At 40.1% G+C, this 17,837-nt stretch overlaps 2 protein-coding genes across 5 annotated transcripts in view; one reads left to right on the top strand and one right to left on the bottom strand.

Moving 5' to 3' along the window:
- Positions 1–13,958, top strand: part of LOC112834512 (ufm1-specific protease 2) — a 70,206-nt gene extending 56,248 nt beyond the window's left edge. For all 4 annotated transcript variants that reach the window (XM_073902310.1, XM_073902311.1, XM_073902312.1 and 1 more), the window contains 8 exons: positions 1,442–1,599; positions 1,979–2,171; positions 4,002–4,148; positions 6,803–6,967; positions 7,171–7,295; positions 8,872–8,948; positions 10,036–10,160; positions 13,793–13,958. In XM_073902310.1, coding sequence (XP_073758411.1) covers positions 1,442–1,599; positions 1,979–2,171; positions 4,002–4,148; positions 6,803–6,967; positions 7,171–7,295; positions 8,872–8,948; positions 10,036–10,160; positions 13,793–13,879 — 1,077 coding nt within the window. In that variant the 3' untranslated portion in view covers positions 13,880–13,958. The remainder of the gene's footprint in view (positions 1–1,441; positions 1,600–1,978; positions 2,172–4,001; positions 4,149–6,802; positions 6,968–7,170; positions 7,296–8,871; positions 8,949–10,035; positions 10,161–13,792) is intronic.
- A 73-nt stretch (positions 13,959–14,031) lies between these two features.
- Positions 14,032–16,721, bottom strand: ANKRD37 (ankyrin repeat domain 37). Its single transcript, XM_025885949.2, has 5 exons — positions 16,538–16,721; positions 16,186–16,338; positions 15,259–15,350; positions 14,505–14,708; positions 14,032–14,263 (listed from the first exon to the last, which is right to left on the bottom strand). Coding segments are annotated over exons 1-5 (477 nt in total). The 5' UTR covers positions 16,565–16,721; the 3' UTR covers positions 14,032–14,262.
- Between the last annotated feature and the right edge of the window lie 1,116 nt (positions 16,722–17,837).

Below are 17,837 nucleotides of genomic sequence, written 5' to 3'. Positions count from 1 at the left end.
GGCTCTGGATCAGATGATCTGAGAATTACAAGTAGTTGGAGCTTGACATTTTGAGGAGTACGGGTCGGTTATTTTGTAGAACACTCCTCAGTTGGGGTTTGTTGTCGGCTTCCTCATGACTAGGTTCAGGTGCTGCACTGTTGATAGGAATACGGCCGAAGTAATACCATGTCCTCCTTAGCACATCATGTTAAAGAGGCATATGCTATCAGCCGGCCTCTGGCATTGGTGATGTTAGCTCTGATCATTGACCTCCCGTGGTGTCTGCTGGTTTTCTTCTCCGGGTGAGGGCACTATTTTTTCCCTCATAAGTAGTGTCTCATGGTAAGAGGCTGTCCTATTCTTCACCAAAGTTTTACCCACCAATTCCAGTATCACCTGATAATTTTTTTCTGAATCCAGCATTAACCCGATGGTTACGAAGTGGTGATTTTTCTGTCATTTCCTTCTGCCGTTCTTAGATGACATTATACCATAAGGAAGAGCTTTGTTTTTCCCTTTTTATTTATTATATGCATGGAAGCATAGGTTCCTGTTTTAGGCGGTGAGTTACAGTCTGTTACTCTCCTTCGTTATTTGGATGCTCACGTTTTCCAAGATTTGGCCAGTGAAAGCTGCTTCAGGCTGGCTCCAGTGTCCTTTGGACACTGTATTTTCGAGTACTACTTCTTCCACAAGATGTTCTAGGCATGTCATGGACTGTCCTTGTTCCAGCTCAGGGATCAGCCGTTTCTCTAAGGAGCACGCACATGTGTACATACCTACCATACGTGTGTACGTATATACACACACAGAGACACACACAGTACATTCCGATTTATCTATGTAAATCATATTTATATTTCCAATTCTATTTCTACCTCACTGAATTCATAACTTTTTGCCAGTGAAAAACCTGGCTTCCAGTATTCTCAATCTTTTGCCAGATTTGTTCAAAATAGAAAGTATTTTCAGAGTTGTTTTTCCATACCACTGTCAAAATCAAACCTACTAACATAGTTCAGTATTTGTTTATAGTTCTCTATGCCTTTAGGCCAGGGGTTTATAGTTCTAATGTAGGTTTAAAAGTTCCTTTGGTGTGTGGTTATTGTATCTTGTTCATTTGATTTTTTCTTTTCACTTTTAAATCTATACAGAAGTAGAATAATATGTGAATCCTGGTGAACCTACACCAGCTTTAATGTTTATCTAAACACACAAATGTTTAAAAAGAAAATGTTTATCAACAAATGGTCAGTCTGATTTCATCTTCATCCCCACTCCCTCTCCACCTCTCCTCAGATTATTTTGAAGCAGAGGAGATTTTTTGTTTTAAGATAAGATTTGTGCTTTTAAACAATTTACTGTAAAATAGCTTTATATATGGCCCTTAAAAAGTCATTTCACTGGCCCTTTATATTTAATGTTCAGTGTGCTGTAAGCTGACTATTACTGTTTATAGCATCAAATAGTAAATATAGATCTTATGCTGGAAATGTCAACCTCTCTGGGAGCCGTAACCCCCATCATTGAAAGAGAAAGCGGAGGACACCACTACGTTAGTATGACTTTACCCGTTGATGCAGTTCTATCTGTTGCTCCAGAAGAAACATGGGGAAAGTAAGTATTTTGTATTTCTACTGACACATTTAAATAAGCACTCCTCCCCAGAGTAATCAGAGCCCGTTTTTAAATACCATATAGACATATCCAGGATTGTTGTTATTTTTACTATGATTTATTCCTTGTTTGTTATTAAGCTGAGTCATCTAGTAATTAAATGTTTATTTAGGGGAAGTATGCAGAGACCTAAGAGGTTTTCCCTTTACCTACACATTGGAAATATATAGCCTACTTAATTTTGCATAAATTTAGACTTCACTTAATAATCCTGGTCCAGTCAGGTTTTTTACTGTATTTAGGATATATTAACTCTCCATTCTCATTTATCATAGCCACTATAACTTTTGTTAATGCACTTGAATACTTCCCTCCACAGAGTTCGTAAACTTCTAGTTGATGCAATTCATAATCAGCTAACTGATATGGAGAAGTGCATTTTGAAATATATGAAAGGAACATCTATTGTGGTCCCTGAACCATTGCACTTTTTATTGCCAGGGGAAAAAAATCTTGTGACAATTTCATATCCATCAGGAATTCCAGATGGTCAGCTGCAGGCCTATAGAAAGGTAATACCAAGGAGTGCCTGGGTGGCTCAGTCGGTTAAGCATCTGCCTTCTGCTTGGGTCATGGTCCCAGTCCTGGGGTCGGGCTCCCTGCTCTGTGGGGGGCCTGCTTCTTCCTCTCCCTCTGCCACTCTCTCTCTGTCAAATAATAAAATCTCAAAAAAAAAAGGGGAAAGAAAGAAAAGTAAAGCCAATACACTTATTCTTAGAAAAACTATGACCATCATTCATTTTATGTTTACTTAAACATTCCTAATAAATGGAACTTATTTTATGATTTAATATGAAAGTAGAATCAGACTACTATTTTTACGTGTTACTCAATTTCTGTTGACCTATAACTTTTTTAAAAGTATGTTAGTGAAAATATATGCTAAACCATATGTAACATTTTGATTTCAGACACTCAGTGTGGTTCATATGTTCTGTGAAATTTTTCCATAATGAAATACAGAAATGAAAAGATGCTTACATGCCTTGAGCTGCTGCTGAGTGTTTATAAATAAATTCCTTTTCCCTTCCGTTACTTTCAGATTTGTGAAAGAGACAAGATTACAGTTAGGGAAGGAAAGTTAGGGTTTATGCTAATTCTAATTAGGATTTATGGTAATACTTTACCCCCCACCTCTCAGGGTTATTTGGGTTTTATTAGAGGCATTTTGAAGAAAGCATGATCAACATTCAAAGAACTGAGATTTATTAATGAAATGACTGGTTTTGGAGTGCATATTTTTGATGTGTGTTCTTGCCTGGCACCCATCAAATTATACCAGGGGAGCATCTTCCACATCCGTCCCTGGGAGGAGGGGAGTCCTGTAACGCCCTGCTCTGTCTGTAAGTGCTGGTGGACTTGACCTGCAGAGGTGCCAGATGATCCCATTCCTGCTGCGAGAGTACTTAGGAGACACGAAAACAAAAATGTCAGACTTTACAGAGGAAGGGTCACATTTTTATACAGTTGGGAAAATTTTGCATTTTAAGCATGTATGCGTATTTTAATTTTGATGCCATATTGGTTGGTTCCCCACCACCAATTTCTCCTCCAGAATTTACTCACCACCCCTTGTATTTGTTAAGTACTTTAAGCGTGACTTTTCAGAATGCTGTCATGTAAATCTGTCATTATTAATTATAATTTACTCATTTTACAAGGCTGTTTCAAAACCAGTCTTTAGCCTGGATGTATTTTAACAGACTGTGTTATGATAAATAATTAATTTGAAATTATGTGACTTCTCTCACTCTCACAAATTACAGTCGACCCTTGAATAACACAGGTTTGAACTGCAAGAGTCCACTCGTACACAGATTATTTTCAGTAAATACAATATAGCACTGTAAATGTATTTTCCCTTCCTTACGATTTTCTTAATAACATTTTCTTTTCTGTAGCTTACTATATTGTAAGAATACAGTATATAGTACATATACAAAATATGTATTAATCATTAACGTGTGTATGTTCTCGGAAGCCTTCCAGTCAACAGTAGGCTATTTAGTTTTTGAGGAGTCAAATCTACATTTTCGACAGTGTGAGGGCTCAGTGCCTCTAATCCCCACATTGTTCAAGGCTCAACTGCGTTCTCATTTTTTCTGTGTTCCCTTCCAGTTTCTACCCATATCCATGGAAAAACATACATAACTCTCATTTGGTTTTAGTTTAAATCTCACCCTGTTCGACCTTAGTGAATTATATTAAAAGTATGTTTGATAACTTTTATAGCCAATATAGTTAATTTTGTTTTCTGTTCTTTAGTTTGAATTTGTTTACTGATGAGCGAGGAGTCTGAGTTATTTAACTTTTTCTCTTCTATTGATTCTGATTTCATTTAGGAATTACATGACCTCTTCAATCTGCCTCATGACAGACCGCATTTCAGAAGGTCTAATGCTTATCATTTTCCAGATGAACCATACAAAGATGGTTACATTAGAAATCCACATACTTATCTCAATCCACCTAACATAGAGACTGGTATGGTGAGTTTAATAATTATTTACGGAGTCAGTTGATGATCCGTGTCAGTGGTGATTTTTTTGTGTGTATCCAGTGGAAGTTTTAAGGATTGATTGAGAATGTGTGTCATCTCTAAAACAAAATTTACCACCTGTTTCTTATAATAATCGTTGCTTAAAATAGCAGTATTCACAATAGTCTAAAAAGGTCAGAAATAGTTTGTACCACAGTTTTCCTATGGAAATTCCATTCCCTAATTTATTTAAAGGCTGATCCCCATTTATTTTCATTCTGAACCTGAGAAATCACACTAATTAAAGAGCATGATTCATTATTACTTTTTATTCTTTGCTGGATTTCATTTGCTAACATTTTAAGATTTTTGCGTATGTGTTCATGAATAAGATTGGCTTCTGAATTTCTTTCCTCACATTGTTCTTATTTCATTGTGTCAGTAATATCCTGGATCATTGAAAGAGTTGGGGAGCATTCCCTTTTTTATTTTTTTAATTTTCTAGAGGAGTTTCTGTAGGATCGGCATGATAGTTTTTTGATCATTTGGTTAAACTTACCTATAAAATAATTTATGCTTAGCATTTTCTTTGTGAGAACATTTTTAATAAGATTTAATTTTATTAATGGTTATAGGACCTTTTTCATTTTTCTAAGTTCTATTTACCTAGGTCTTAGTCTCTTCTGTAGTTGTAGTGATTTTTTTTCATTCTTTATATCATTTTTATGCCTTTTTTTTTTTTAAGTTTTGGCTTTATTGACCCCCTTTATTGTAACTTCTATATTGTTTCATCAATTTTTTGCTCTTCACTTTCTTCTTCCTTTACTTTCTTTGATTAGTTGTTTTTCTTCTCACTTCTTAAGTTGGGCATTTTGCATATTGTTAATCTTTTTTATTCTCTAAGGTTTTAAATTTCAAGCAAAGTACTGTTTTCACTGATTTAATTTGAGGTATTTTAGTTTTATTCAGTTCTAGGTATCTTCACACCTCTATTACGATTCTTCTTTAACCCATGTATTATTTCAAAGTGTTTTTTAACATCCAAATATATTAGAATTTATTTATGTAGGTATGTGTGCATGTATTTTTACTGATTTCTGACTCTTTTGCCTGCTGGTCAGAAACAATTTTTATGTGATACAGATTCTGAAATTTATTGAGACATATTCATTTCCTGTGGATGCTATAGAAACCACAGATTTGGTAGCTTAAAACGACAAAGATGTATTCTCTCAGTTGTGGAGGCCACCAGTCTGAAATCCCTATAATGAGGCTGAAATCAGGTGTCAGTGTGGTCATGCTCCCGGCAAGGGCTTTGGGGAGAATCCATCCCGTGCCTCTTCCAGCTGTGGTGGCTGCCCGCACTCCTTGGCTGCATCACTCCCATCAGTCTCTGTGGTCACGTTGCCTCCTCTTCTCCTCTGGTGTCAGATTTCCCTCTCCACTCTCTCACAAGGATGCTTGTGGTTGCATTTCAGGCCCACCTTGGATGGTCCAGGAAAATTTCCCATATGTTAAGATCTTTAATTTAATCACATCTGCAGAGATTCCCCTAGCCCCCCCCCTTTTTTTTTTTTTGCTTTTTGACCATATAAGGTAGCCTTTACAGGCTCTAGGGATTAGGAGATAGATACCATTTGGGGACCATTTCACCACCTACCACAATGTTCTAGCTAAAAATTTTCTGTTTGTGCTTGAGAAGAAAATATATTGTCTAATTGTTGGATGAGGATTCTATATTTGTCCATACTACTTCTTACCTAATTTTTAAAAAAATATTACCTTACACCGGTTTGTGAGGAAAAAAAACACATGAGTATTCTTAACATTATACTACAAGAATAGAAGTTATATGATCTTGGCCTTTATTTAAGGATATTTAAAGTAGCATACCTGGGCTGTAATCAATGGCAGGTTTACAAAATTGGAGAAATATTCTTCATATGTCCCATTATATGGCCCCTTTGTTCATTCCTTTATTCCTTCCTTCATCATTTATTCAGTAAACATTCATTGACTATTAACCGTTTGCCAGACCCACTGTAGAAGCTTAGGCCCAGAAAGAAGTAAGACACAATAGTTGCCCTTATCAAACTCACATATTAGTGTGGTTAAGCAGAGATTTAAAAAGTAATAAGTAAGGTGTCAAGTGGTGCTTTGAAAAATAAAAAAATAAAGCAGAATAGAGTGACAGCCAGGGCAGGAGGTGGGTGGTGAGGGAGTAAAGCATGCCATTTTTAGGTTGGACGATCATGGAAGGCCTCTGACATTTGAGCAGAGACCTGAGTGAAGTAAGGGTGCAGAGCTGCAAATTCTTTGGGAAAAGTGTTCTAGGCAGAGCAAACCATTAGGCTCTGACATCAGATTGCCCCGGGCATATCTGAACCTAAAGCAGAGCAAACAACCAGGGGAAAGTGGTACAAGATGACATTGGAGAGGAGGCCAGAGGGCAGGACTTGCCAGGCCTTAGAGCCTATGATAACGACTCTGGACATTTAATAAAAAGCCAAGAAAGTATCATGTTCGACTACAGTTCTCTGAAGGCATTTTTGTAAGGAAGTAACAGTCAGGCTCTGAGAACAGTAAACTTGTCTTGGATGTATGTATGTATAGAATATGTGCATCTATCTTAAGTTAATATGTTACTATATTCTTTTTATATAGATTTTTGTGGTCCAGGGCATTTATGGTTATCATCACTATATGCAGGACCGGATGGATGACAATGGCTGGGGCTGTGCTTACCGATCTCTGCAGACAATCTGCTCTTGGTTCAAACACCAAGGCTACACAGAGAGATCCATTCCAACACACAGGGAAATTCAGCAGGTACAGAACATGCCATTTAAAATTCTAATCAATCGTACATTTCATTAGCCTTAATATACTATTAATAATTATTACCTCGTGGTATGGACTTATTTCTGTTTTGAAGGGGAAAAAAAAAAATACTCGTAATCAGGGAAAAGGTCCTAAAAGTGGTTTTTAATAGCTGTCTCGTGTGGATTTTTTGTGTTTTTAACTACACAAAGGCTCTAGTTGATGCTGGGGACAAACCAGCAACGTTTGTTGGATCACGGCAATGGATTGGATCTATCGAGGTACAGCTGGTACTGAACCAACTGATTGGTGTAACTTCAAAAATACTGTTTGTCAGGTGAGGACACTTTAAGAAATTAGTGATATCATTTCAAAGCAAATTTGTCATTTTATTAAAAAAGAGGAAAATTATATATTGTTCTCCTTTCTCTTCCTCCTCACTGTTTTTACTTTCTCTCCTCCACATTGCCTCATTGCTTTACAAATCTCATTTTTTAAACCCTGAATTTTTTGGTTATTTTTTTAGAAGGCTTTGAGTTGATGAGTAAACTTTGCAATATATACTTGCATGGTGTAGACCTAATTTAGCCAAGAAGAGGAACACTTGGAAATATGTCAACTTTGACTAGAGTTACAGAAAATCAACTTTTTGTTTATCCTCAAGTCTTTAAAAAGTCTTAAAAGGAAAAAATCAAACGTTGATCTATGACTGCCCTTTTTGTGTACCTCCTGGCCTTTTTCCTCTTAAGATGCCAATAAACTAATAATGTGTCCAAATAATATATTCGTTTTTTTTCCCAGTACAGTTTAGCCATAAGTCTGGCATGAAAATATGAGCAAATATTCAGGTTGTGATTGTAGGGTCCTGGGATTGAGCACTGTGTCAGGCTCTGCGCCCAGTGTGGAGTCTGCTTGAAATCCTCTCTCGCTCACTCTCTCTAAAGTAAATAAATCTTTAAAAAAAATAAAATATGAGCAAATATTAACTAAATAAGATTGATTTCTATGACAGTAACTAGCTTATTCCTTATTAGTGAGCTTATGTTTTAAATACTTTTTCTATTACAATAACCTCAATAGATAGAGTAACGTTATCCTTTTTTGTCCGTGTGCTTATGACCAAGGACGTATGATTTCACAATTGCAGTTTGGATTGTCTGTGGAAACCAGAGCTGACAAATAAATGATAGATTAAGTAGTGAAGCATATGGTGATTCAAAAGTGAACGTTTTGGCACAATGAAACTTTATACGTTCCTTACTGAGCAAGAGCTAAGGATTAGCCACTACCTGGCACCTCCAGTCTCAAAAAATAATCTCCCTTCATCTGGCCATCTTTCTTTCTTCACAAAAGTACAAATCATATCGGACATTGAAATATTCCCTAAAATAATATGTTGTACTTGAAAACATTTTGCAGTTTTCACTTTGGCCTCACAGATACCATCTGTTTTGGTCCCAAATCTCCCGTCACGTAGACAGGGCAGGGGTGATTGGTCCCAGTGTAAAGATGAGGAGGTACAGACTGAGTCTGATGGCAAGTAGACAGAACCCAGGACTTAAAACTCATTCTTTTGAAATCAGATCCACCCATAAGAGCCCCATGGCCATCAAGGTGACCACTTTCACTCATCCGTTAAAAATCCTTCTTTATGCAGTTCCGGAAGCAAAGAAGCAAGGTCTTCTTGCTTCTTTCCTAACACATTTAGTGGCCTTAAACACTTTGAGAGGTTATGGTGCTTTAAATTGCTCTCAAGTCAGTTCCCTACCACTTAATGTTATTTAAATTTATTTCATGTTTTTTTTCAATAACTAAAAAAGAAAACAGAATGGTAGAAAACACTGGCTCCCAAACTCCTTCTTTGACCTTAGTGTGAGAAATCGTTCATCTGATGGAAAATGGTTTCTTTCTAGCCAAGGTTGTGAAATGGCCTCTCAAGGACGGGTGCTGGCTGATCATTTCCAGACTGCAGGAACTCCAGTCATGATCGGTAAGGTGTTTTGGACATCTCTGGCTCTTTGGGTAAAGAGAATATATACAATTTATTGTTGATATAAATAATGTCACATAAAATCAGTCATTTTTAAACATTTTAAAATTAGCTTTCATACCATACATACTGACCTCTGGATATTTATTTTTCAATTTTTAAGGTGGGAAGAAAGTTATAAGAAAGATTGTAATAACCAGAAGTAAAGGCTAAAAAGAGAAGTGATAACTGTTGAAATATTTAAAGAGTGGAGAACAGTATAGAAAATAGGCCATGGTCACTCGGTTGAGCCTACTGAGTCCTGGTGCTGTCTCTAACGTGGCTGGCTGTGTGGCATTATACAAATTGCTTCACCTCTCTGGGCTTTATTTGTAAAGGGGATCAGATGAGTTGATCTAAATGTTGATGATTCTGTGAAGAATAGGACTTGATCTGAGATGACAGAAGGCAGACTTAGTCTGGTATGTAAGATACGCAGGCCAACAGATTTAGCAGAGTATCAGGAGGACCTGAATGGGTAGATGGGCTGTCCCACGGGAGGCACTCAGAGCAGAGGCAACATTGCCTGTGTGCTGAGAGAGGCCCTCACAGCAGTGATTGTGATCCTCCTGTAGCCCTTTCTAAATCCAGTGTAGGTAATTCCATGGATATGGTAGTGGAATAGAAACCTGATAGGAGTACAGATATGACTGTATTTTTCCAATTTTAAAGATATAATTTTATCTTCTCAGGGTATACTTGACATTGTCTGTGGTCTTTTATAATATAGGCTAGTCACCTTTAATGGTGTGTTAGATCAATTAATAGGCCAAATAATCTTTTTAAATTGAAATTGAGTGGCACCTGGGTGGCTTAGTCATTAAGCGTCTGCCTTCAGCTCAGGTCATGATCCAGGTATCCTGGGATCGAGCCCCGCATCGGGCTCCCTGCTCAGTGGGAAGCCTACTTCTCCCTCTCTCACTCCCCCTGCTTGTGTTCCCTCTCTCGCTGTCTCTGTCAAATAAATAAAATCTTTAAAAAAAAGAAATTGAATAAGAAGTTGAGATTCATATATGCCCTCTCATATTTCACATTTCCCTTGCTGTAGGTGGAGGAGTTTTGGCCCACACAATACTAGGAGTGGCATGGAATGAGCTTACAGGGCAGATAAAATTTCTGATTTTAGATCCACATTATACAGGCGCTGAAGATCTACAAGTTATTTTGGAAAAGGTAAGTATCTTTTTAACACAAATTTAGATGCAAGGCAAAGAACCCAGAAGCAAAGGAGAACAAACTGGCCATTAACAGAAAGACTATAAACCAAGGGCTGTGATATACACTATCAGGAGGTATTCTAGGGCTGTGAGGACTATCTGTCTGGATAGAGACACTATCCAGGTCCCAGAGGGAACTAAAGTGAATTGCAAAGAACAAAATTCAGATTAGATTTATGAAGACTTTCTTCATAAAGTTATTAAACTTAATAATGGAACAAAGAGCTTATAAATATATTCTTTTGGAGATGTTACAGCTTTGCATAAACAAATGTATTGAGATAGAGTGGATTAAATAACCTTTATAATTGTATTATTAACCAAAAATAAGTAGTATGTTGGACATTATGGAGGCTTGACTACGTCTAATATATTTATATATAATTTATTCTCATTCTAGAAAGGATTTGAATTTGAGACAAATTTAAGAGTATTCGTAGATACTTAGAATACCAGTTAAAAGAGGTATAAATTTAACTTAATGTATAGGCAGCTAATTCTCACATGTGAAAACTCATACTAAAACTTTAGAAGGCAAGTATAGTAAGACATAACTTGAATTTTAACTTCTATATTTTTTGCCAAATATATTAAAATTACAAAGAAGGCATACAACTTTTTCAGCCACAAACCAATGAATATATCCTACTATTACCCACTACCCTTCATTTTTCTCATGTTGTCACTTAAGTCAACATCATTAATACCAATAAAAAGCCTTCTCTGAATTTTGAAGTTGTAGTATAATTAGGTCATTTTTTTTTTTTTAAAGCACAATTCCTAGGGATTTGGGTGGTTTAGCATTGAAATTCATTGGTGAGACACTTTCAGAAGTTGAACAGAATGTAACTGCATGAAGTTACCAAAGCCCTAAGAATGAGGGGTTTAGTACATAAAGAGCTTTGGTGTGTGTGTGGCTGAATTCTTTTATAGCCCAGTTTAGTAAACTATTTTGCCAGCGATAAGACTATAAATACAGGAGATAAATGTGTCCTTTTATCTTTCAAGGCATTTGGACTTGGAAATCTATGAAATGTTTTCTGCCGGCACATGGAAATGGGAGCAGTATTTATTCTCTTTCTGTAGCCAAGTGGTCCCTCACTCATCATTAAGTACTAATACATGCCATCCACTGTCCAAAGCAATGGGGTATTAAAAAAGGTCTTTAAGAAGCTCTTAGTCTACTGTAGAAGACAAAAGAGATCCGAAAAGTATTCCCCAGAAAAAATATGGTTATCGAAGGTAGAGTTTACAAGGCTGATCAGTAGAGGGATCCCTTAGAGACCGTGAAAGGAGAGCAGGCCATGTTGCCAGAACTGCGGCAGTTTGGGCAGTTTTGACATGGTTAGAGCCGGCGAGGAGGGATAGGCAAGGGCTAAAACTGTGAGCCAGGCCGAGAAGCAGAGCATTTAGATTTTAACTCAGAGGCAATGAGGAGCCTTCATTATTTTAATGAAAGGTATGATTACTTCTTTCTGGCTGGTTTGAGGAACTTTGCAGTAGATGGAATTGTCTAGATAGGGTTTTCTGAAGCAGTTGGATAGAATAAGGCGTTGTCCCTGATTACTTTCTCTGAGGATTGTACTGTCCTTCTTTGCTAGTTAGATTTCTATAGAGTTTTCAATTGTAGAAAACCCTCTGCCCTTTTAGCACGTATAAGGAACTACGAAGCCAAGGCCTGGCCATCACTAGTATTGACTCTCACTTGACTCGAGAATCTAGAGCAGTGTCTCAGAGCCTAGGCTGCTGTAACAGAACACCATAGCCTGGGTGGCTTATAAACAATAGAAATGTATTCCTCACAATTCTGGGGGCAGGGAAATCCAAGGCACCAGCAGGTTTGGTCTGGTGAGCCCCACTTACGAGTTCACAGACAGCAGTCTTTCTCACTGTATCTACACAAAGTGGAAGGGGCCTCCTTAATGAAGGCACTAATCCCATTCATGAGGGCTCCACTCTCATAACCTAGTCACCTCCCAGAGGTCCCACCTCCACATACCATCATGTTAGAGACTAGCTCCTAGCTTTCAACATGAATTTTGGAAGGACACAAACATTCAGTCTAGCAAGGACTGTAGGGACAGTTCTGCCTCTGCTTGACCTCTCTTTACCCTCTTGTGGAACTTTCCTGTTTGAAGTTCCCAGACTAGTCGCCTCGGGGAGAAAGAGCGTAACTCCTCTATCTACTCCCATCGGTTTCTGGTTTGGGCACCCTCTCTACCCACTTCTCTTTATAAAATAATTTGAGTCTGGTTACCTGGAAAAGGCCTAAAAGATTAAAACAGAAAGTATAAGCCTTTATTCATCATTAAGAAAACAGATTTTAGGACATTGAATTTATTAGAAAAAGTTTTGTTTAAAAAGATAATAAAAAAGCTTATTTACATAAAGAAACAGGTCTCAAAGACAAAAAAAAAAACCCACAAATTTTGTGGTTACCTGGGGGCAGATAGGATGGAGGACTTTTTATTTTCATTTGAACTTTGATAATGTAGATCTTATTTTTGCAATCGGAGAAAGAAAAAGGCAAAAATTAAAGAGCGTCTCTACTCAACCCTCCAGCCTCCACACTAAAAAATAGAGAACACACTATCTTCTGTAGAAACCATGAACTTTAGCTCTAGGTCACTGCCAGAATAGGCAGCAGCTTCTGAGTTAGTTAGGCTAAGGGGTAAGACCACACTACTTGTCACTCACCCAGTGGTATTTATTTTAAGAGTTCTAGCTGGCCTCCTCACAAGTATTTTGTGAGCAAAACATTTCATTTCAGGTAACTCAGACTAGTCATTAGCTGGGTCTTTAATAAATCAATGGCCCTAGAAGAGATGTTGTGAATTTGTATTCACAGTGAGACTTCATTTGAAAGTAATTTTCTCTGCTGGGGAAAAACGATGGAAAAGAATGGAAAGTGGAAGGATTATAGCCTGAGGACAGTGAAGGGCAATTCAAGAGGCCAGCACAGATTTCACCCTGCCACATTTCCTCGCAGCTAAGATGCACAGCGTGGTCCCTAAGACAGCCTTTAAAGGACTGCTAAGAAAAACAGATTGCCAATTCAACTATGACCTACCTGCCATTGACTGCCAGAATTATAAAACTTAGACTCAGTAAAAATGTGGTATTTGGGAGGCGCCTGGCTGGCTCAGATGGTTAAGTGTCTGCCTTTGGCTCAGGTCATGATCTCAGGGTCCTGGGATCGAGCCCTGCTCAGGGAGCCCACTTCTCCCTCTCCCTCTACTGTTCCACCTGCTTGTGCTCTCTTGCTCTGTGTCAAATAAAAAAAATCTTAAAAAAAAAAAAAAAGATATTTAAAAAAAATGTGATATTTGGAGTAACAGTTACCCTAAGGAAGCTTTTTCTTTTTTATCAATTCTATGATTAAATACTGTTAAAATTTTTTTAACTCTATCTGAAATGGACTCAAGTATGTTACTTTCCTATGCTTTATAGGAGTTCAAATCTTTGAGTTATATAGGTAGTCTTATTCTGGGATCCAGCTGACAGAATGGGATTGTAAAATGTTACAGTTGTGATCATGTAATCCTATAATCTAGTAAAAGGTTTTCCTTTCCCTTCTCCCAAATCTAGGGCTGGTGTGGATGGAAGGGCCCAGACTTTTGGAACAAAGATGCTTACTATAATTTATGTCTTCCTCAGCGACCAAATATTTTTTAAAATATCTTGGACTCAAAGGCTGTAGTAAAGTTGTATTATAAACTTGTTAATAAAGACTTAAGTTTAACTTCAGTTTAAATCCTGGGTGTAGTCTGATGGTTTAAACTACAATTTTTTTCAAAGGCTGCAGATACTACACAAAGAAAACAATGTATTCTTTAGTATTCTTTAATAACTTAAAAGACAAAAGCAGGCACAACCAAAATATTACAGGCATGTAAAAACATGTATTCTTAAATGTTATCTTCACTTAGAAGAACGTTTTCCTCCTTCCTAGAAGGAGTTGAGATACACCTGGTGAGCCAAAAGCCATAGCTTCTGGCTGGGCAGTGGATCTGCACGGAGTGAAGGCTTTCTTCAAACCTTTTCAGGACCAACGTGAATCTGTGGTTAAAAAACATGGTGACATTAAGAACTTTCTAAAAAAGGTTTTCTCCCCAACCTTCCATTGTGCAGGATGATTTCTGGGCCCTAGAATCTAGCAGTAGTTACTATAACCAGTATTAAAATGTGTTCACAAAAATAAAGACACACTAGAAATAAGACTGCCGATTTAAATGAAACAATTAACTGTGCTGAATAAGCAATCCCTGAAGAAGGAAGAAAACAGTACTGAGTTACTTACCAACACTTCCTCTTTCCAGTTGTATTTTCTACACTTCCAAAACTTCGTTTCTGTCTGGGCACTGGAACACAATGATCTCTAGCGGATCGGTCACTCGATTTTATTGTCTGCATACATTTAATTGTTGTAAGAAACTTGGCACATTCTAGAAATCCACAGGCCCAAGCAAGATCTTCAGCTGTTTGTCCATTCTTATTACATAAACTGAATTTAAGACAAAAATTGAGTTACATAAAAATTGGTCATTGTTTAGCCTTTTTTTTTTCTTAATATATCCTTCTACAAAGGAGCTTTGGGCTTATACAAATGTTGGTTTCAGAACAGAAGTAGTAAAGGAGTCAGAGAAATTCCAATACTCCCTGCTATTGCACCCTAAGTGGCTAGCACAGAGTTCAGCAAAGAGTGGACATCTGATTGAATGAAAGAGTGTTCTGTGCTCAATATAATAAGGAATACTCAAAGGAAGTCAATGAGAACTTTTATAGAAGGGATTATCCCAAATCAAAACTAAGATGTAATATTGCCACAACAGATGAACAGAACTGCACCTCTGATTGCTAAGGATCCATTTTTTACTTAAATTTAATAGTATTAGGTATCATTAACAGCCTAAATTAACAATTAAATGACAACTCTAAATTGTCAATTAGGTAGGCAAACATCATTTTTAAAAGCACATAGAATTCAGCTTCAGGAGTTTGATTAGCTTAATCCAAGAAAATACAGAATTTGAAGCCACTGATTTTATACTTACTCTAATTGGGCATCCCCGGCTACAAGCAGGCTAAGGCATTCCAGACTTCCAACTTTTGCTGCCTTGTGTAGTGGAGCCTCTCCAAAAACATCCTTAAAGATAAGACAGCACTTTTTAGTCTCTCCCCAAAACAATTTCTGTGGAGGTTGGTAGGGGAAGTCTAATTACTGTTTAAGAAAGCCAGTTAGAACCACACTGTACTCAATTTTTTAATTCAAGGGTTTTTTTTTTTTTAATAAAGTTCACTTGGTGTTCTATTAAATACAAAGTTTTCATCAGTAAAACACATGCAGCCACAGCTACCTACATTAAAATTTAGGTGAATAAGAAGCAAAGCAGAGTATTACAAAGGTAAAACGATTTACAATTTAAACTCACCCTACTTTAATATTCAATGGGCGATGCAGACTACCGTAAGAAAGTTCTGTAGAAAACTGTAATAGTTGTTGAGTTTGCCTCACAACTGTTATTTAAGTAATTACTGTACTGAGACACTTAATTTGGTAATGTAGCAACTGTTCCTTTTGAAATAAACTGTAGACCTACGTATGCTGAGCAATATCCTAGCCAGGAGCCATACAGATGGCTAATGAACACTTGAAATGTGGCCAGACTGAGTTGAAACGTGGCTGTAAATGTAAAATACACACCAGACTGAGATGTCTGAAAAGAAAATGGAAAATATAAGTAATGCTTTATATTACCTACTGAAATATTGAGTTAAATCATAAAATTTCATGTTTCATCTCATTAATGTGGCTACTAGGTTCCACATTTCTTAAATGTCCCCCTTTATATTTCTATCAGACATCTCTGCGAGAGCCATGTTTACAGCAAGGGAAACAGTATTTTGGCGTCTGCGAAACGTTTGTGCGGATCTGGGTGGAGGGGAGGGTTGTACACAGCAACAATCAGTAACCTAGTTACCTGCTGGTTGAGGTCAGCGCCAGTTTGCAGCTGCCACAGAAGCAAGCAAGCAAGGCCGCCCCCTGCGGCCAAATGGACAAGCGACTGCTCGCAGGGATCCGGGGGTGCGTTGACCGAGGCGCCGGCCTCCAGCAGATGCTTCAGACTCTCCACCTGCGGGAGGAGAACAGCTCCAGCACCCCTCTTGCCTGTATCCTGTCCCGCGCTCGAGAATCTTCCCCCACGCCCCAAATCTAACTCTGAAGAGGCCTGCCTCGGCAGCGCTCAGTGGTCAGTCCCCCTCGCTAGTGCTCCCGAGCAGACGGACACCCGGAGAAGTAAGCCTGCAGGACGAAAGGGGCCCGCGTCTCACCTCCGGGTTGCAATCAAGCAACAGCATTTTCCGCCTACAGCAGAGGACGGGAGCCCTTGGGAGTGCGGAGCGGCGGGGCAGCAGGCGCTGGGGACCAGCAGGAAAGAGTGCACAGCCCGCCGGAGTGCGGGAGGATTTAGATTGCCCGGGCCAGGGGGCCGGCCCCCCGCCGCCGCCGCCGCGCCCCAGCCCTGGCCGCGCCCCAGCAGCCTCGCCCCGCCAGCTGCCGGACCTTTCCCCGCCCTGCGGGAGCAGCACGTACACAAACACCGGCACGTGCCCCCGCGAGGCTGGCTGGGGACGAAGGCGGGGGTTCGCCAGCCGATTGGCCAGCCGGGAGGCGCCAGGCCCGCCCACTTCGGGGCGGGGCCCGAAGGAGCCCCGGTGGCGCCGCAGTGCGCGTGCGCCGCCGAGGGCGCTGGGCGGGGTGAGGGGCTGGCGCTCCAGCGGCAGCCATGAGGCGCGCTGAGTTTGGCACGTCCCACACTAGCGTGCCCGGCCCTTTGGTCCCTGTGGAGAAGCGGGTGTCGCGGGCGAAGGTTTTCGTTGCTGCTAGCACGCACGTAAGCAGGAAACGAGAGAACTCTGGCAACGCCCCCTCTGGAAGCCGTTGTGCGTGGTGCTGGCGCCGTGTTCTGCGCCCTCCAGCTCCGGAGGAAGGATGAGCGTTCCTTTGGCGTCACGTGCAAAGTTGCCCCGGACTTTCAGGGATGAATGCGGGGGCGGAGGGGCGGCGACCGTGAACTAAGGTTTTAGCACAGGGACCGCGCTGACCACCCCCCGCCCCCGAAACTAGACGAGTTCTCACACCGGGCCCTTTCGGTGACCCCACGCCCGTACTGGGGAATCCGGTAAAATCCGGCCAACCGCTGTACTGTGTCCCCTCCTGCGGACCGGCTAAAGCACCGCTGGGCTCGTCGCCTGCGGAGAGGTTGCGGGCCCGGGCTGTTAACCTCGAGCTTGCATAAAGGACGAGGACACGGTGTCAGCCCGCACACTGACGGGGGGGCGGAGGAGGGGGTTCAAGGAGAGTCGGACGCAGACCGAGGACGGGTGTGGCCGAAGGGGCTCTTCGCCGGCGGGGCCGCCGCTCCCTCGCGGCCGCGCGGAGGGGAAAGCGCGGGGGGCGCGTGGCTGGGGGGGGGGCGCGTGGCGGGGGGGGGGGGCGGGCGGCCTGCGCACTGTCCTGCTGGAGTCGTTCCCTGCGGCGCCACTTGGGAGACAGATTTCCGGACGTCAAACTGTAGCCGTCCGCCACACCTATCACCTCTTGCCTGTCTTTTCCTGAACGCTTTTTTCC

Source organism: Callorhinus ursinus, unplaced genomic scaffold (assembly GCF_003265705.2).
Source record: "Callorhinus ursinus isolate GAN/ISIS: 27379988/994484 unplaced genomic scaffold, GSC_fseal_2.0 scaffold17, whole genome shotgun sequence".
In the NCBI taxonomy this organism is placed as follows: Eukaryota; Metazoa; Chordata; class Mammalia; order Carnivora; family Otariidae; genus Callorhinus; species Callorhinus ursinus.
The sequence above is the reverse complement of the archived record's forward strand: the minus strand, read 5'-3'. Positions and strand labels throughout refer to the sequence as shown.

Excerpts from the sequence above, each read along its gene's own strand:
- ANKRD37 (XM_025885949.2), bottom strand. The coding sequence starts at position 16,564 with ATGCTGTTGCTTGATTGCAACCCGGAG. Across the intron at positions 15,351-16,185 it reads GCGCTGACCTCAACCAGCAG|GATGTTTTTGGAGAGGCTCC; the intron begins GTAACTAGGTTA and ends CTTATCTTTAAG. Across the intron at positions 14,709-15,258 it reads GCCGGGGATGCCCAATTAGA|TTTATGTAATAAGAATGGAC; the intron begins GTAAGTATAAAA and ends TCTTAAATTCAG.